Genomic DNA, 20,701 nt, shown 5'->3' on the forward strand with positions numbered 1-20,701 from the left:
GTTCAGTACCGCATTTGGTCAGAGGTGCAGGGGCGCCGGTGACACTCGGAACGGTTCGGAGCAGTTCGGAGCCGTTTGGAAATACTCGGAATCACTTGTAGATACTCAACCACCTCGTAAATACTCAACCACCACTTTCCGAGCCTTTCCGAGGCTTTCCGAGTTCAGCTGAGCTGTCCCCGAGTATTTCCGAGGCTCTCCGGCGCCCCCCCACCTCTGGCCACATGCGGTATTGCATGCAATAGAAGTCAATGCAGAATGAATTAAATTAATTTCCATTAACATCTATGGGGAAACTCGCATTGATATGCGAGTGCTTTGGATTACAAGCATTCTCCTGTAGCAGATTATGCTCATAATCCAAGGTTCCACTGTATACAATTATGCACAGGAGTGCCTAGGCACACTGACATCCTGGGAAGGGCACTGCTTTTTTTCAGGTGTAATTTCAGTCAAAATGTAGGTTTTTCAGGGTACGGCTTAGCACTATTATAGCAACTATAGCACATTGTTTTTTTGAGTTCAGGTCCACTTTAAGTCGCCTTGCAAAATAATATAAAAATACTTAAAGTGGTTGTAAACCCTCACATATATAAGTGACTGGCCTCAAGTGATACACAGAGATGAAACAAATCCTCCTACATAAGTTGTATCTGTTTATCTGTAGTCTTCGCTTCTCTACATCCGTTCAAAGTGCTGAATTTATAAAGCTTGTCTGTGTTGTCAGAAAAAAGGGAGCAGGGAGCTGAAATTACACACTGCAGAGCTCAGTGAGGAGAGTTCTGACAACTGATTGGAGGGAAGGACACCCCCCCCCCCTTAACACAGCTTACAGGAACAGAGCTGGGCTATCAATCAGCTGGAGGTCTGGAGGTCCCTCCCCTGTCACCTTTTTTCTCTTGGAGTCAGGAAAACTTGTCAGAAGTTATTCATGCAGATAGCAGAGGAATGAAGCAGCTGACAGAAATGACGCTCAGTGCTCTTAATTGAGACACTGTAGAGGGATATGCTTTGTTCATATTTCATGTCTGAGGTTTACAACCACTTTATTAGCCCTGCTGATGGAGATTCCTATCTGCACTTTAGCAGCCAGAGAATCTTCAGCCTGTGTCCCCTGCTACACTCTGTGGTCCTACCCATGGACCACTAAAGGTGACTGTAGTGATGTGGCAGTAGGCGGGTGGAAACACAGTAGGGGACACAAGCATCTGACATACTGGGAAATTTCTTGAATTCTGAAGACTCTTTGATCACCATAGATCTAAAAGTGCAATAGCAGAAGTCACTGATTGCCAGACTGGCAAGTATTAATGATCCTCTTTTGCAGTATGCTTTTTTAATTATTTTTTTCTGGCGAGGGAGTTGCTTTAGTAACTGGATTAAATAGGGATATTGTCTATCTAGTTCTGCTTTAAAGAAAAAATGAAGAGGTTTCATTTATCAAAAGTGTCTTAGAGCAAGGGAAGACTCTTGCTGTCATTTTTCTGGCACAATTTTTGAAAATGGAGGAAAGCGGCGTCTGGCCACTATAGATGACCTAAACATATCTCCCTACACTTTTGAAAAAAAAAAAACTCCTTGTATTTTGCTTGTCTGATGTCACTGTAACATATGATGCCTTCTGCTGTCTATAAAGATAACAGAAGTACTGGTATGGCATTCCCAGGCCATAGGGTAAAATCCCCATTACATGACTGTGACTCTCTCAGGGGAGACGTGAGCCGCTGTGCTGCTTGTGTTCACCTTAAACTGACTCTTCTCCCATCCCCTTTTGATGCGGTGGAGCTTCTTGCTGACGCATGGGCACAACAGCACAATCTTGCCAAGGATGACTATTGTCGGGAGGACCAGCGCTATCACAAAGTTTGGCGGAGTGTAAAAGCGGTAGTTCTCCTCTTCGAAGGCTCGTTTCCAGCCATATATTAGAACATGGAAGGTGCTGATTAGCAAAGCCACATAGCCAAGAGTAGACTGTGGGGGGAAAAAAAAGACAGAAAAGGTTAAAAACAGATTCGAATGTGCAGATTTCTACCTCTAACATATTTTATAAACGTTTTCTATATTTTAAATATACAGTGGCAAGAAAAGGTGTGTGAACCCATTGGAATTAATCGATTTTCTGCAGGAATTTGCCATAAAATGTGATCTGATCCTCATCAAGGTCACAACAATAGACAAAGGCAATAACACACAGACAATTCTATTCTCTCATCTGTTTATTAAACATGACCATTAAACATTCACAGTGCTGGAGGAAAAAGCAAGTGAACCCTTATGCCGCGTACACATGACCGGACTTTACGGCATACTTGGTCCGGCGGACCGGAGTCCGTCGGACAATTCGATCATGTGTGGGCTCCAGCGGACTTTTTTTCCCCAAAAGTTCAACAGACCTAGAAATGAAACATGTTTCAAATCTTTTCAATGAACTGGTTGAAAAGTCTGCTCCTCTGTATGCTAGTCCAACGGACAAAAACCGACGCTAGGGCAGCTATTGGCTACTGGCTATGAACTTCCTTGCTTTAGTCCGGTCGTACGTCGGACTTTGGTTGATCGTGTGTAGGCAAGTCCGTTCATTCGGAAAGTCCGTCATAAAGTCCGTCGAAAAGTCTGCAGGACAAAGTCTGCCGTAAAGTCTGCTCGTGTGTACGCGGCATTGGAGTTAATAACTCGTCAAACCTTCTTTGGCAACAATGACTTCAAGCAAGTGCTTTCAGTAGCTCTAGTTTAGATCTGCACAAAGTTCAGGAGGAACTTTTTGGCCATTCCTCTTTAGAAAACTGCTTTAGCTCAGGCACATTGGAAGGATGTCTGGCCAAGATCATTCTACAGCATTTCTATGGGGTTAAGGTCTGGGCTCTGATTGGGCCCCCAACAGGTCAATTTTCCTTTTCTGAAGCAAGATTGTGGAGGGTTTACTTCAATACTTTGGGTCACTGTCCTGCTGCATCACCCAACTTCTACTAAGCTTCAGCCACCCTGACATTATCCTGTAGGATATTTTGGTAAACTTGGGAATTCATTTTCCCCTTGATGATGGCAAGTAGTTTAGTACCTGAGGCAGCGACGAAAGCCCAAATCAGGATGTTCCCTTCAACATTCTTCACAGTTGGGCTGATATTTTGATGTTGGTAAGCTATGCCATTTGTTGTGTCAAGCATGCCCAGGAAATTGCAAACCTAGGCACACTCTTTGGGGGAATCCAAAAGACAGTTTTGGAGTTCCAAGTTGGAGTTTTATATAACTGTATTAGTCAAAAATCAGACCAGTGGCATGTTAAACTAGGTTTATTGAGCAATTGCAAACAGGAATACAAAATGGCACAAAAAGGGTTACAATTATTACAAAGGTAAAATATCAGTGGAATGACTGCAGATGGTAACCCAGGTGGCCGAGGACAGTAAATCTGAAACAGGCTGCACACAGGCTGCCCCCCCCTTTTTACTTACCTGAACCCGGTCTTTCCAGCAATGGGGGCGAGCACACCAGCTCTAGCTGTTGTCTCGGGTCCTGATTGGATAGACAGATAGCAGCACAGCCATTGGATCCTGCTGCTGTCAATCAAATCCAATGCTGCGGGAGCCTTGGGGCAGGGCCGAGTCCTGCTGTCTGTGTCAATGGACGCAGCAGCAGGACACAGGAGCGCGCCCGCATGAGTGCCTCAAGGGAGAGCGGCTCTCCAACAGGGCACTCGAAAAGAGGAGGAGCCAGGAGAACCGCTGAGGGACCCCAGAAGAGGAGGATCAGGGCCACTCTGTGCAAAACCAACTGCACAGTGGAGGTTAGTATGACATGATTTTTTTTTTTTTTAAACAAACCTTTACATATCCTTTAAGGATTTACAGAAGATCTGTAAAGAAGAGTAGACCAAAACCCTCCTGAGATGTGTGCAAACCTGGTCACCAACTACAAGAAACGTCTTACCTTGTGCTTGCCAACAAGGGTTTCTCCACCAAGTACTAAGTCATGTTTTGCTTGGGGATCAAATAATAATTTTACTCACTGAACTGCAACTCAAATTTATAACATTTGTATAATGTGTGTGTGTTTTTTTTTTTTCATTTTTGGTTGATTCTCTCTATTCTTTAAAATACACCTATGATAAAAACTATAGACCCTTCATTTCTTTGTAATTGGGCAAACTTACAAAATCTGCAGGGCATCAAATAATTATTTTCCCCACTGTAGCTGCAATTCAAGACCAAACAACTATTTAACTTTGCCTTTAACTGGGCCCCTTGTATTCTTCATACAGAAACGTTTCATTGTCCCTGTTCAGCCCTTGGGTAGCTAATGTGTAAGAAATGTGTAAAATTTCACCTCTTCATTCCCCATAATCATTAGAGGATTAATCTTTATAAGCTTAATAGAGGATCAAAAAGATAGGAGAAGGAAATAAGAAGGTGATAGAGAAAAGCGGCTTTATTCTTTGGAGAAAGTAAAGTGATCTCAGCTGTTAGATGAAAGGCGGAGTACAAGTGACGGCTGGGCCTTCTGACATTACAAGCACATGGACAACTGCAACCAAATCAGTTATTGGATCAGGGATCAGTGATGATCCCGGTGCTGGATGGTCTGATGGTCTCAGGGATGACAAAGCATAAATAAGCATGAATTTAAACTGTAATTAAAACCATTACAATGTGCACCAAACACCATTGGATGGGATTGCACCTCCTGCAGTTACAGCCCAACGTGAAAAGGATGAAACAGTGAAATTACTCCTGATGGAGGCTGAGATTTTAGCTGACATCATTCCAGTGCAGATATAAGTATGATCTCCGTTATCTCTCAGTATCATATCATCAGCTTCCTGCTCAACATTCCCCATATGAAGACATTAATGAAAGCATTGCTTTCTCTCTCCAGATCCTACACAATCCTGCACAGATAGACAAAGCCATTGGAAGCTTCTCAGTAGGTCAATATATTTCTGTATAAAAACATTGGATTGATATCCCAGTATTCTGCAGATGTGTTGATGATTGTGGAAAGCACTGGAATATCTTTAACGCATGTATAGAGCTCAGAATATGAGACAGAAGCAGGACGGGGTGACCTAGTTAGTGATAGCAGGAGGATCGCCGGGAAATGATGGCTTGTGTTTAATTGCAGAATATTTTATGCAAAACAGACAATTAGAAGTTGTCTAAATTTAGGATCACATTGAAATTAGCAAACGCAGTTGATAAACAACAAAAAAAGTGCAGCGCGTACAATCAGGAGAAGCTGTATCTTAAACGGCCATAAATGATAAATAAATAATACAGTGACAACACATTAAGTAGTGCTAAATAGTGAAAACATACAGTTGTGCTCATAAGTTTACACACCCTGGCAGAATTGATGATTTCTTGGCCATTTTTCAGAGAATATGAATGATAACACAAAAACTTTTCTTTCACTCATAGTGTTTGACTGAAGCCATTTATTATCAGTCAACTCTGTTTACTCTTTTTAAATTATAATGACAACAGAAACTACCCAAATGACCCTGATCAAAAGTTTACATACCCCAGTTCTTAATACTGTGTATTGCCCCTTTTAACATCAATGACAGCTTGAAGTCTTTTGTGGTATTTGTGGATGAGGCTCTTTATCTTCTCAGATGGTAAAGCTGCCCATTCCTCTTGGCAAAAAGCCTCCAGTTCCTGTAAATTCTTGGGCTGTCTTGCATGAACTGCACGTTTGAGATCTCCCCAGAGTGGCTCAATGATATTGAGGTCAGGAGACTGAGATGACCACTCCAGAACCTTCACTTTATTCTGCTGTAGCCAATGACAGGTCGACTTGGCCTTGTGTTTTGGATCATTGTCATGTTGGAATGTCCAAGTACGTCCCATGTGCAGCTTCCTGGCTGATGAATGCAAATGTTCCTCCAGTATTTTTTGATAACATACTGCATTCATCTTGCCATCAATTTTGACCAAATTTCCTGTGCCTTTATAGCTCACACATCCCCAAAACATCAGTGATCCACCTCCGTGTTTCACAGTAGAAATTGTGTACCTACATCATAGGCCTTGTTGACTCCTCTCCAAATGTAGCGTTTATAGTTGTGGCCAAAAATCTCAATTTTGGTCTCATTACTCCAAATGACTTTGTGACAGAAGGTTTGAGGCTTGTCTCTGTGCTGTTTGGTGTATTGTAAGCGGGATACTTTGTGGTATTTGCGTAGTAATGGCTTTCTTCTGGCGACTCGACCACGCAGCCCATCTTTCTTCAAGTGCCTCCTTATTGTGCATCTTGAAACAGCCACACCACATGTTTTCAGAGAGTCCTGTATTTCATCTGAAGTTATTTGTGGGTTTTTCTTTGCAACCCGAACAATTTTCCTGGCAGTTGTGGCTGAAATTCTAGTTGGTCTACCTGACCGTGATTTGGTTTCAACAGAACCCCTCATTTGACACTTGTTGATTAGAGTTTGAAGACTACTGATTGGCATTCCCAATTCCTTGGATATCTTTTTATATCCCTTTCCTGTTTTATACAGTTCAACTACCTTTTCTTGCAGACCCTTTAAAAATTATTTTGCTTTTTCCTATGAATCCAGAAACGTCAGTGCAGCACTGATTGAAAGATGCAAGGGTCTGTCAGGAGTCCACAAACTCATTGACCTTTTATACACACACACTAATTACAAGCAAACAGGTGAGGGTGGCTAACTTTAGACCCCTTTCACACTGAGCCGCCCCGGGCGTCAGCAGTAAAGCGGCGCTATGTTTAGCGCCGCTTTAACGTCGTTTTAGCGGCGCTAATCAGCCGATAGCGTGGCGGTTTTTACCCCCCACTAGAGACTGAAAGGAAGCTGCTGGCAGGACTTTTTGTGACGCCCTGCCAGTGCAGCGCCCCAGTGTGCAAGCACTGGGTTTGCAGCTGAGGCTTTTTTCAGGCGCTATGCAGGCGCTATTTTTAGCGATGTAGCACCTGAAAAATGCCTCCAGTGTAAAAGGGGTCTAAAAGTGGTTGTACACCCTGTACAACCACTTTTACCTACAGGTAAGCCTATATAAAGGCTTATCTGTAGGTGCTGGAAATATCTCCTAAACCTCCACGGTTTAGGAGATATTTACTAAAAAGCCGTGTGCCGATGTCTACGGGCAGATCGTGCCATTTCTAAAGGGGTCATGCCATGACTGGTGGCTCCCGCCCGCATGTGCAGGAGTGACGTCACAGAGCCAGTCACAGAGCCGGAGTTCGCAGCCCCGGATGGAAGAGGGGGGAAGATGAACGCTCGCTGCTAGTGGGGACAGCGGTGACATCACATTCTTCGGTTTCAGGTATGTGACACATAATGGGCTACTATGCTATGCATAGTAGCCCATTATGCTTTACCTTTGCAGGGAAATAAAGATGAAGTAAAACCCATCAGGGTTTACTTCCTCTTTAATAGCCATTCAAACCCCTCTGTGTCAACTTGTGTGCATGTTATCAGGCCAAAATCTCCAGGGTATGTAAACTTTTGATTAGGGTAATTTGGATAGTTTCTGTTGTCATTATGATTTAAAAGAGTAAACACAGTTGATTGCTAATAAATGGCTTAACACTAACCGTAAGTGAAAGAAATGTTTTTGTGTTATCATTCATATTCTCTGAAAAATGACCAAGAAATCATAAATTCTGCCAGGGTATATAAACTTATGAGCACAACTGTATATATAATGTCCATAGAAATTCAAAAACAGAAAATTGTGGATAATACACCTCTGAAGTGAGTAGAGGTAGATATAAAGAGAAGTCTCAACTGAAACTCTGTGTTAAATTAGAAAGGGATCCAAGGATAGCTGATGTGACACCCAAAACTTATCCACACTAGAGGCTTACCAGAATGCCAGCGACCCCCTTATTCAGGGTGGTCAAAGAACGCTCAGCTAAACAATGGGGATGAATTCCATAACAGCAGCAAGGATATCAGCATAGGTAACTCTCCACAGTGGTAAGGATATGTCTGACAGCCAGATGAATCCTGACCTGCTCACAGTTGATCATTGGATATGCAAAGTGAGGGCTCAACAGAGTGTTGAGAAGAATTGCACATATATTATTCTAGGTAACAAACAGCATGTAAAACGCCAAAGGTAAAATCGGTTCTTCCTCCAGTAACAAAAATGGGCGACACTCTGCTGCGCATGCGTGGTAGCGTGTGTGCGTGGCTTCTCCCTGCGCGTTTCGCCAGAAAAGACGTCATCAGTTCGGGCAGTTCCCCCATGACGGCTTTCTGACGAGCCTCCCGGCCCTTTAAGAACTTTTAGATGCCAGGAGGTGGGCATTTGGGTCATGTGACTGCTGAGATTGGCTGTCACATGATTGAAAAGCTCCCAAGTATGCATTGGGTGCATTTTGGTCCCAGACGGTGACTGTGCTGGGAGCACACAGGGTGTGCGCTCTCTGCACAGTTTTGTGTTTACATAGGGCCGCATATATTCATTAAAGCCCACCTGCTGAGAGGCCACATACTGTATATGCGCATGGCTGGCGGGAAGAGGTTAAAAGAGTGTCTCCCCAACTCCTTTTAAGATTTAATAATGGCATCCCTGGCCCAGGTGTCTGCAGAGTAATCCAGCTTAGGGTGAATGCCCTGGAGCAGGAGGGGTGTGTTTGCCTCCGGCTGTGTCCAGGCCAGGTTTTTGATGATGTCACATGCTGATATTAGAAGGTTTTCCCAGTCCCTCCCCTCTCACCTTTTGTAGACTTCATTGTGGGAGGTAAGGATATGGATCATTTACCACCTTGCCCTTGCTTCTGATGGTGACCTGCATCGGGGCCTGCACTCTGTGATCATGAGCACAGTAGGTTCAGGTGTTATTAGGCACACTTCGCATGCTGCTATTATCCCCACCCCCTGCTCCTCCCCTGTCCCACCCTTAATAGAATTTTGATTTTGTTACTACGGTGTCCCCAGATCAGCACCTGCTCCTGAAGATGTTTGTTTGGCGAAACGCATTGGATAGGACCTTCGTACGTCATATCCAGTGCATGCATTTGCAAGTTTGCGTTACACAGACTGCAATAACCAGGAAGGAGGTTTCTCTTGCATGATTTATTGCACATTTAGTAACAAATGTACAGGGATTGGACAAAAATATGGAAACACTACATGATTTGCAGGACTTTCATCATTCACTGCAAGTGCTGCTAGTAATATGGAGTAATGTCAGAGATTACTGAGTTTCAGAGGGCAAATTGTTGGTGCCCGCTTAGCTGGTGCCTCTGTGACTGAAGTTGCCAATTTATTTGTGGTGTCGCCAGATACAGTATCAAGGGTTATGATGGCATATACAGTTTCCGGGAAAACGTAGTCTGATAAGCATAAGCGCGGTCAACATAGTCAACTGAGACACAACAGGAAGTGAAAATAAATCTCTCATAGACTTTTATGGAGTTGAATTTAGGGGCTGTAGTGTACATGAAGCCTTAAAGGGGTTGTAAACTCCGAAGGTTTTTTTTATCTTAATGCATTCTATGCATTGAGATAAAAAGCCTTCTGTGTGCAGCAGCCCCCCTAATACCTACCTGAGCCCCATCTCTATCCAGCGATGCCCACGAGTGTCTCGGCCATCCGAGACTCTCCCTCCTGATTAACTGAGACACAGCAGCGGCGCCATTGGCTCCTGCTACTGTTAATCAAAGTCAGTCAGCCAATCAGGAGAGAGAAGGGGCGGGGCCGTGCCGCGGCTCAATGTCTGAATGGACGCAGGAAGCTGTGACATGGCTCGGATATCCCCATAGCATGGAGGGAGGGGCCAGGAGCATCAAAGAGGGACCTGAGAAAAGGAGGATCCAGGCTGCTCTCTGCAAATCCACTGCACAGAGCAGGTACAGTATCTCACAAAAGTGAGTACACCCCTCACATTTTTGTAAATATTTTATTCTATCTTTTCATGTGACAACACTGAAGAAATGACACACAATGTAAAGTAGTGAGTGTACAGCTTGTATAACAATGTAAATTTGCTGTTCCCTCAAAATAACTCAACACACAGCTATTAATGTCTAAACCGCTGGCAACAAAACTGAGTACACCCCTAAGTGAAAATGTCCAAATTGGGCCCATATTCCAGGAGCCTAGGCCATCCTGGAAGGTGAATATTGCAGCAAAAGCTGTTTTTCATTTTATCTTTTAATGGGCTATTCATTTTTATCTTGTTACCTTTGCCTGAAGTTCGAATTTATAGTATAACTAATCACCTTTTTTTTTTTTTTGTTTTTTTTTTTTTTTGTTTTGTGCAGAGTGAAGATTAGAACACCAGTTAGGTTTTTATTGTTAAATGTGCCCCCAGTAGAAGATTCACCCACTTTATTTGTCCTGTTTACCATTATCACCAAAAGTGAAAGAGAAATTCCCACATTTTGGGTTGTTACCAGAACATGAATGAGGGGAAATCCTCCATGGGCGACAATAGTTCTACTGACAACCAGGCTTTCCCTCATTTTGGAGAGATTTCCTCCCACTTCCTGTTTTGGCTATGAGACAGGAAGTGAAGGGAAAGCTCCCTAATGGGACACAGATGGCAATAACAACTGACAGGGATTGTAACCCTCCCTTACTCTTTCTGAAATAAAAAAAAAAAGTTTTGCCTTCAGTTCCACTTTAAAGTGATTGTAAAGGCAGAAGGGTTTTTTTGCATTAAGATAAAAAGCCTTATGTGTGCAGCAGCCCCCCTGTGTGCCTTCTGTGTGCAGCAGCCCCCCTAATACTTACTTCTCTTTCCAGCGATATCCACAAGTCCTTCAGCTGTCCAAGACTCTCCCTCCTGATTGGCTGAGACACAATAGTGGCACCTTTGTCTCCTGCGGCTATCAAAGTCAGTTAGCCAATCAGGAGAGAGAGGGGCGGGGCCGAACGGTAGCTCCGTGTCGGAATGGACACACTGAGCTGCAGCTTGGGTGCCCCCCCTAGAAAGCTGCTTGCTGTGGGGGCACTCGGCAGGGGGAGGGGTTAGAAGGGCTAGAGAGGCTAGAAGCAGCAAAGAGGGACACGAGAAGAGTAGGATCTGGGCTGCTCTGTGCGAATCCACTGCACAATGCAGGTAAGTATAACATGATTGTTATTTAACCACTTCAGCCCCGGAAGATTTGGCTGCTGAATGGCCGGGCCATTTTTTGCAATTCGGCACTGCGTCAGATTAACTGACAATTGCGCGGTCGTGCGACGCTTCTCCGAAACGTCCTTTTTTTCCCCACAAATAGAGCTTTCTTTTGGTGGTATTTGTTCGCCTCTGCAGTTTTTATTTTTTGCGCCATAAACATAAATAAATAAAAAAGAGAGACAATTTTGAAAAAAACACAATATTTTGTACTTTTTGCTATAATAAATACCCCCATTTTTAAAAAAAAAAAAAGCTAATTTTGTCTCAGTTTAGGCTGATATGTATTCTTCTACATATTTTTTGGTAAAAAAATGTAATAAGTGTATATTGATTGGTTTGCGCAAAAGTTATAGCGTCTACAAAATAGGGGATAGATTTATAGCATTTTTATTATTATTATTTTTTTTTTACTAGTAATGCCAGCGATCTGCAATTTTTATCGGGACTGTGACATTATGACAGACACATCGGACAATTTTGACACATTTTTGGGACCATTGGCATTTATACAGCAATCAGTGCTTTTAAAATGCATTGATTACTGTAAAAATGTCACTGGCAGGGAAGGGGTCAATGGCGACCCTAGGGGGGGGCCAGAGGGGGCCCTGACCCCCCCAACATTATGCTGTGCCCCACCATGTGCCCCCCCAAAAAAAAAAATTTTTTTTTTTTTTTTTTTTTTACAAAAAATCAATGTCTAAGAGGGAGAGAGTCCCCAGTCAGCTCCTGCGGGTGATTCCTCCCCCCTCCCCTGCTCACTGACACTGCATAATGCGAGCGTTCACACAACCACGGCCACCTGATCTGCTCCTTTACCTGCATCCTCATTGGCAGGGAGAAGAGCGAGTTGCAGGAAGGACTCCACCAGGACTTTCAGTTACTGAAAAAACAGACTGATTTCTCCCGTCCTTAGGACAGGAGGACCAGCCTGTAAATTCCAAGAGATGCCAGACCAGAGCTGTCAATAGCAGGGGCAGGACAGCAAGAGGAGGCTGGGGAACCCCACAGTGGCAGAACACCAGGGCCCGGAGGCAAGACAACCTTTGCAACCCTGATAGTTCTCCCACTGCTTTGGATCCTTATATTTTCTTGATATGCTGGTGACATATATCTCTTGTTTTCTGCCACCCTGGGGGTCCCCAATACAGTAGGAAGGGAGCTCACTGCAGAACATGTGAAAGGGCCCGTTGTGGGGTCATAGTAAAGGGCCCCAGGATATATATATATATATATATATATATATATATATATATATATATATATATATATATATGTATTTTATAGTTGCCCCCCTACTTTTGTCCCTGTCCCCCCATGTGCCTCCCCTAAATTTGAAAGCTGGAGACGCCACTGGAAGGGGTTAACACTAGGGGGCGATCAAGGGGTTAACTGTGTTCCCTGTGTGTGTTTCTAACTGTAGGGGGAGGGGACTGACTAGAGGGGATGACAGATCGTGGTTCCTAGCTATTAGGAACTCACGATCTGTCATTCCTCACAGAACAGAACAGGGATTTGTGTATTTAACACACACGTCCCTGTTCTGCCTCTCGTGCCCACAAACGCTCGTGGCCGGCGGTCATCGCGACCATCGGCCATGAGTACCGGCACCCCCCGCAGTGCAGCTATGGCGATTTGCGGGATTGTGCCGACCTGCCGCAGTATAATGACGGCGGCTGGTTGGCAAGTGGTTAAAAAAAACTAGACTTTACAATCACTTTAAGCTTTTTAAATATTTCCCAGAAACAGAGAACCCTCTATGAGTAAGTCTATAGCCGTAGGACTGTTTTGCTGCAATAAGGGAGGAAACCAGACATGACATGCAAACGCTAAAGGAAAAAACATGAAGCCAAAGTAAAGCTCAGTGTTGACTTAGGATTTCTAAACTGATTTGGAATTTCTAAACTTGAAGTTTTGGTGTTGGGAAATGTGCTGTGTTATTCCGGGAGTAATCCATAAACCCAAACAGGTCTGAAATAAACAGCTACTGTGTACGGCAAATGTAACTGTGATTATTAGCAATGTTCACTGTGGATAAAATCTGTGGAATTTATATTATTATACATGATTAATATAGCGCCAACTGTTCGTGGAGCTTACATTTTAAAGGGAGGTGGTACAAAGGTAATAGCTGCGGGGAATGAACTGATGAAGGTCGCACGGGTATGGTTCTTTGGTGGGTGTGGGATAGGCTTCCCTAAATAAATGTGTTTTTAGGGATCTCCTAAAGGTGGATAGGATAGGAGCTGATTGGACATACCGGGGCAGGGAGTTCCAGAGGATGGGAGAGACTCTAGTGAAGTCCTGTAGACAAGCATGGGAGGAGGTAACAAGGGAGCTAGAGAGCAGGAGGTCCTGGAAGGAGCGGAGGGACGATTTGGGCAATATCTTCAGATAAGGTTGGTGATGTAGCTGGAGGCGATGTTGTGGATGGCCGTGTATGTTGTGGCTAGTAGTTTGAATTTTATACAGTGGGGTAGTGGAAGTCAGTAAAGGGATTGGCAGAGAGGGGCAGCAGTCACGGACCGGTTAGTGAGGTGTATGAGTCTAGCAGCAGTGTTCTTAATAGACTGAAGGGGGATTGCCTGTGTAAGGGTAGGCCATTGAGGAGAGAGTTGCAATAGTCAAGGCGGGAAATAATCAAGGAGTGAAAAAGTTGCTTTGTGGTGTCATTAGTTGGGAAGGGGCAAATTTTGGAGATGTTGCGGAGGTTAAGGCGGCAATATTTAGCCAGTGATTGGACGTGGGGGCTGAAGGAGAGGTCAGAGTCTAGGATTACACCCAGCACCCTGGCATGTGTGGAGGGACCAATGATGGTGCCATTGATCTTAATGGTAAAGTCATAGGGAGGGGACCGGGAAGGAGGAAATATGACAAGCTTAGTTTTAGAAAGATTGAGCTTGAGAAAGTGGTGTGACATCCATATCGATATGTCATTAAGTTTGTGATCTGTGAGGAGATCGAGGGGGTGAGTTGAGAAGTGGAGAGATAGCTCTGGGTGTCCTCAGCATAGAGGTGGTATTGGAAGCCATGGGAGGTTATCAACTGGGCCAGGGAAGAGGTATAGATGGAGAATAGGAGGGGCCCAAGGACGAAGCCTTGGGGTACCCCAACAGAAAGAGGAAGAGGAGCGGAAGAGATGGAGTTGTAAGAGACACTGAAAGTGCGCTGAGATAGGTAGGAGGAGAACCAGGATAAAGCAGAATCATGGAGGCCAAGGGAGTGGAGTTTGCTGAGGAGGAGCAGGTGGTCAGCTGTGTCGAAGGCAGCAGAGAGGTCCAAGAGTATGTGTATGGAGTACTGGTCATTGGTTTTAGCAGTTAGTAGGTCGTTGGTGAGTTTTAGTAGGGCAGTTTCAGTGGAATGTTGTGGGCGGAAGGGGATCAAGAAGGTTGTTGTCAATAAAATAAAAAGGTAAAATGCTGATTTTTGTATAGGGTGCTGCAGGATATCCTGATGATGAATTAATTTGTTAAGGCTGCATTCACACCTGAGTGTTTTCAGCTCGTAAAACTCTCATCTTAAAAGTTCCAAAACACCCAACAAGCAAAATCCTAATCATTTAAATGGCCCCTGTTCACATCTGAGCATTGTGTCGCCTGAATCAAAATGCCTGAAGCCCAAAAAAGTACATGAGCTTCTTTTTAGGCAGATTACAGGCATTTTACCGCTTTTTACATTAGTGATCTTTGGACCTCAAAACGCCTGTACAAAAATGCTGCAAAAACTCAGCAAAAACGGCAGTAAAAATGCCAGAAAAACGCCCTAAAAAATGCCTGAAAATGATACACTCAAGTGTGAATGCAGCCTTAAGCTAATCTCCAGCCTCCATTAAGATGATCACATTCACATGTATTTAAAAAAAAAACTTCAAAATCTTTGTCAGTCACATTAGTCTTTATTGTCTTGCATTGTCTTGGACTGTAAAAATTATATATGTGTTTCAATAAGCATTTTCCTAATTTAAAAAACAAAACAAAAAAAACTTATAAATGCAATACTGTATGTTCTCCTCTACACTTTGTCACTCTTCCATTCCTTCAAAATTCCCCCATCAACTATAGACCCCATTCTTTCCTGGGTGAGGCCAGGTTTCATCCCTGACCAAGACTACAGTCCTTCAGGAAGGGCTTGCCAGGCTACTTTGCAACATTGCAACATTAAAGTTCACACCTTTGCGTGTGCTATTCATGCATTTTTTATGTGTTTTAATACCTTCTGTTTTTTTATAAATAGGAGGAGACTGCAAAATGCATTCACAAGTGTTTTTGATGCATTTCCATTGAAGTCTATAGGCCCAAAAACACCATGAAGACTCCTGGGAGGTATGTGGATTTTACTTCCTGGAATCGATCTGCCCTAAGCTCAAGCATGCAAGCAAGAGACACTGCTTAACTGAGAAACCCTCCTCCCCCCATCCAGACGAAAGAAAAAAATACCCAAGACGATTCCTGGGATGTATGACACAATTTTGGCATAAACCAGGAAGCAACTGAAGAAATGTACAAAAAATAAAATAAAAAAAAAAGTTTTAAAACAAGTAAATTTAATATACCTCCTATCTAGGTAAGCCAGGTACACACTAACAGTTTTGGGTTGCATGAAAAAAAAACTGACAGCTCTGGTCGGGAGTCGCTGTACTAACCATGCAAGGTTATTCCAGCAGTCTTCTCCACTGAGCTGTTGTGCTCAGACAGGGGGACGGCCCCCTGCCAGAACACTATGACCAGCACTCTCTGCCATTGGCTGAGAGCGCAGATCGGGAGTCAGTTGGATGCTGGTTTTCCAGCATGCACATCATACATACACACGGGCAGAATGCCGGACGTTTTTTTTTTTAACCGGCAAATGTCTCCCGATATACTGCTCATGTGTACGGGGCTTTACTAATGCTAGCAGCATAGGGATTAAAAATAGTTCATGTTGGTTTAGAGAGTTTAGTTCACTTTTAACCTGGGAGTATCTCGTAATAGTCACATTCAACTGGACTTGTTCTGTAATGTGGAAGATATTTTGTAACTTATTCAAATTGCTTCTTCCGTTGTAATGAGTCAGAAAAGTCCCCCAGCATTTATATCCACGTAGGTAATACTGACACCTTCATCGAATTACCATAAATTTGGAGATGCTTTTGTTTAAGGGAGGTGTGGAAATTGTGGAACCACCCTGTTCTAGTTACATAACCCCACTCTTGGTGTCAGAAAGGCTTCATAGATACATAGAAGATCATATTCGCCAGCACACCAAGGATCCTCAAATGTCGTCCAAAGGTTTTTATTGCAGAAAGATCAAATCACAAGACGTCCTAATCCTTCAAAGTTGTGGATTGTTGTTAAATCCCTTGGATAGAGATGTTAAAATGGCATTATATATGGAAGATAGATGATATCAGAGGCTCCACCCCTGCTCAGTGATGGTTTCTCCAGTTTGTGATAGATGGCCTCTTTCAAGTCTCTTGCAAACAAGATGACCTCTCTATCCAAAATGTGCACCTCAAAAGAATGTCTCTAATCCTTAAGGTGTAAGAAAACTGCTGAGTTATGATCTGTAGTAGGGATGGGCTCAATGTTTAAGTTGAATGTAAGTTCGACTCGAACATCAGCTGTTCGTTTGTTCGTAAAACAAACAAACTTATGGGGCACTCTCAGCAAGTTCGCCCGCCACGGAGCACCCCATAATGCACTGCAAGATCGCAGTGCATTGACAGCTGCTGATTGGCCAAAGCATGCACCTGACCTGCATGCTTTGGCAAATAACATTGTGATGTGCTGTGAGAGCCATGATTGCCCAAAGGCAGGGTGCCTTTGGCCAAACGTGGCTCAGGGGGAGTCCACGCTCCACACTATATAAGGCTGCTGCTTACACGGCGGCCGTATATAGTGAATGAATACAGTTAGTGTAGTATATATAATACAGTTCAGAGTATATAGTGCAGTTAGTGTAGTATATATATTACAGTTCAGAGTATATAGTGCAGTCCGTGTAGTATATATATAATACAGTTCAGAGTATGTAGTGCAGTCTGTGTAGTATATATAATACAGTTCAGAGTGTATATAGTGCAGTCCATGTAGTATATATAATGCAGTGCACAGTATATAGTGCAGTCCGTGTAATATATATAATACACTGGAGAGTATATAGTGCAGTCCGTGTAGTAAATATAATACAGTTCAGAGTATATAGTGCAGTCTGTGTAGTATATATAATACAGTTCAGAATTCAGAGGCACGCCTGGGAGGATGCAGTCTGGGATGGGTGCAGAACCAGAGGAATGGACTGCGATGTCATGGGTAGTGGAGAAGGGCAGCTGCAGCCAGGGGGGCTGGCAGGGCCTGAAGATGGCTTACTGGGCTCAGTAGCCGCATGCAGGACAGCTAGCACCAGAGACTTTCTATTTTGCTACACTATAAGGGCCCGCAGTCCCTGCCTGCAAAGGGCAAATGCTAAGGCCTGGCGGAGCCAGTGTCAGGCCTATCCACTTTGTGCTAGCTGTGTCTGAACATTAGAGAGGAAGCGATGTGCAGGTGGAGAGAGGAGTGAACATTAGAGAGGAAGCGATGTGCAGGAGGAGAGAGGAATGAACATTAGAGAGGAAGCGATGTGCAGGTGGAGAGAGGAGTGAACATTCGAGAGAAAGCAATGTGCAGGAGGAGAAATGGAGTGTATATACCTGAGTGTAATTGTCCCAGCAAGTTCTGCAAAATTCCATTGGGCATCCTATACTGCTTATACCCCATCCAAGTTCAAATCCCTCAATAAAACATAAAAACAAGCACATGGACTGTTTTTCTGTCTTGGAGTGTCTGAGAGGTGAACGCCGGGCCAGGCAGGGTGACAGGTCTGCCACAACACTTAGCAGCTCCTACGGGGGTACCGCTACATATATATATAAAATACAGTGGAGAGTATATAGTGCAGTCTGTGTAATATATATAATACAGTTTAGAGTATATAGTGCAGTACATGTAGTATATATAATACAGTTCAGAGTATATAGTGCAGTCAGTGTAGTATACATAATTAAGTTCAGAGTATATAGTGCAGTCAGTGTAGTATATATAATACAGTGGAGAATATATAGTGTAGTCAGTGTACTATATATAATTCAGTGCAGGGTATATAATGCAGTGCAGAGTATATAATACAGTGTATTGAAGTGATTAAGGGGAACCCTATGACAGAATTAAGAAAAAAAACTGCGTGGGGTCCCCCCAAAATCCATACCAGACCCTTCGGGTCTGGTATAAATGTTAAGGGGAACTCAATGCCAAAATTAAAAAGAAAAACAGCGTGGGGTCCCCCCCAAAATCCATACCAGGCCCTTCTCAGGCGGCATGATTGACGATAGATGTACATCGCAGGACACTTTTTTTTCTTTTTTAATAAAGGAATTGTCAAAAACTGTCAAAAACTGTCTGTTATGGTTTTCACTTTTTGACACTTTTTTGATGAATGGGTAGGGGTACAATGTACCTGATACCCGTTCACATAGGAGGGGGGGCCCGGTATCCGGGGGCCCTCACGTTAAAGGGGGTTCCAGATTCCGATAAGCCCACTGCTCGCAGACCCCGACAACCACAGCTCAGGGTTGTAGGAAAGAGGCTCTTGTCCCCATCAACATGGGGACAAGGTGCTTTGGGGTGAGGGCATGTGGCCTGGTATGGTTCTGGAGGGGGGGGGGGCACTCACTTGTCCCCCCCCATCCTAACCTCCAGATGCGTGCTCGGATAAGGGTCTGGTGTGAATTTTGGAATTCTATACTGCCGGGAGTCGGCAATAAATTACAGCTGCGACCAAGTTTAAATGACATTTTTTCCATTAGAAATGTTATTATTGCTGCAGCATGTTCTACACATCGCACAGATGTGCCACTTTACAGGCAGACTAATATTTCATTTTTTATTGTTTAAGCATTATTAAAATCACTGCTCCTGAAAAAACAATCGTTTTAAAAACGTATTTTTGCATTGATGCATGTCCCCTGGGGCAGTACCCAGGTCCCCATATACTTTTTATGGCATTAACTGGCATATAAGCCTTTAAAATGAGGACCTTTGATTTTTCAAGTTCGTGTCCCATAGACTTTAATAGAGTTTGCATGTTCGCTAGAACTTTTTGCCTGTTCGAGGTGTTCTGGTGCAAACTGAATGGGGGGGGGGGGTGTTCGACCCATCCCTAATCTGTAGGATCTGCTCTCCTGTTTTGGCCCATTTCTTTGCGGAGAGGTTTGCTTTGTCTCCCCATTATACAGGTCTTTGCATTCCTCACTGCACTGCATATACCATAGATATACTGTACATATTGGATTCTTTTCCTAACACTCATTAGAAGTGGCTTGGATAAGCTACGGAAGGTCTTTAACATGACAAAACAAATTCAGCTGAATGTGACCAACAGCTATTAGATATACTATGACATAGATAAACGCGACCCTTCACAGACATTACCTGAGAGGTTATCACAATTTATATCTATGCCTGCGTGGATTTCATCCGGGTACTCCGGTTTCCTCCAACACTCCAAAGACATGCTGGTGGGTTCATTGAGTCATCTAAATTGGCTCAAATATATGTGTATGTATGAATGCGAGTTAGGGACCTTAGATTGTAAGCTCCTTAAGGGCAGGGACTGAATGTAAAATATATGTAAAATATATATATATACGTAAAGTGCTGTGTAAATTGACAGCGCTATATAAGTAAATAGTCATCAGCGAGAGCGATGTCCTCACGAGACGATAATTGGCCTCGGGTCCAGGCGTCAGCTTCACAGCCAGTTTCCCACTGCGCATCTGCAAGCCACACTTTGCTTTGTGAATGGTCCCACAGCCTTCTGGGACCTGTGATGTGTCCCAAAAGGTCAAAACCAGGTACTTGCTCCCCCTCCTAATAAAAAGTGCCAAATGTGGCAGAGGAGGGGGGAAGGTTGCAACCAAGCGGGACTTCCTCTTTTGGGTGAAGTTTTGCTTTAAATTGGCTTGTGATTTCTCAATGTCGTCAGTAGATGTCACTGGTATCACTGGTCATAGTATGAGATTTCACAAACAAAACTAAGAATATATGAATATTTATATTTTTTGGAGCTAATCCAGTAGGAAGTTTATGCCGCTGGTGCATGCTGGGGGATGATATAAATATTTGGGACAGGCCATGTGCTTGCTCTCTTCTCCTGGGCTGAGGCCCAGGGAGGTGCTGCTGTATGGCGCTCTTCTGTTCTGGCCCAAATAACCTTTTTGGGGTCTAACGTGGTGTGCTGAAGTGGTCACAAAGCTGTCCTGCCTTTTCTAGAGGAAGCTGTGCCAAGGAGAAGTCCCAAGGGATGCCCTTTGCTGTAGAGAACCAGGAAGAAGGCTGGTCTTTCAGAAGGGTCTAGTGACTCACTGAAATTTTGGAACGTTCTTACAGTGTTCCCAGGTTGGCTTAAAAGTTCTGACACTGTGAAGCTGGACATTGATCTGGAGAGTCTGTAAGTGATCTGCTACAGTATCTGGGACCCCTAACCCTCATCTTCGTAACCTTTCTGCAATAAAATTTTAAAAGGACAAAAGTGACTGTCTTCCAATATACTTTCTTGGCCCCCCATTTTAGCCATGGACTCAGCCCTGGTGTGAA

The 20,701-nt window shown here is 43.7% G+C and overlaps 1 protein-coding gene across 1 annotated transcript in view; it reads right to left on the reverse strand.

The window, feature by feature from the left end:
• Positions 1–872: 872 nt before the first annotated feature.
• Positions 873–20,701, reverse strand: part of STEAP2 (STEAP2 metalloreductase) — a 40,718-nt gene continuing 20,889 nt past the window's right edge. Inside the window, exon 5 of the mRNA XM_073629703.1 lies at positions 873–1,971. Within this exon, the coding sequence (XP_073485804.1) occupies positions 1,687–1,971 (285 nt within the window). The 3' untranslated portion in view covers positions 873–1,686. The remainder of the gene's footprint in view (positions 1,972–20,701) is intronic.

Source organism: Aquarana catesbeiana, linkage group LG05 (assembly GCF_042186555.1).
Source record: "Aquarana catesbeiana isolate 2022-GZ linkage group LG05, ASM4218655v1, whole genome shotgun sequence".
NCBI classification, from domain to species: Eukaryota; Metazoa; Chordata; class Amphibia; order Anura; family Ranidae; genus Aquarana; species Aquarana catesbeiana.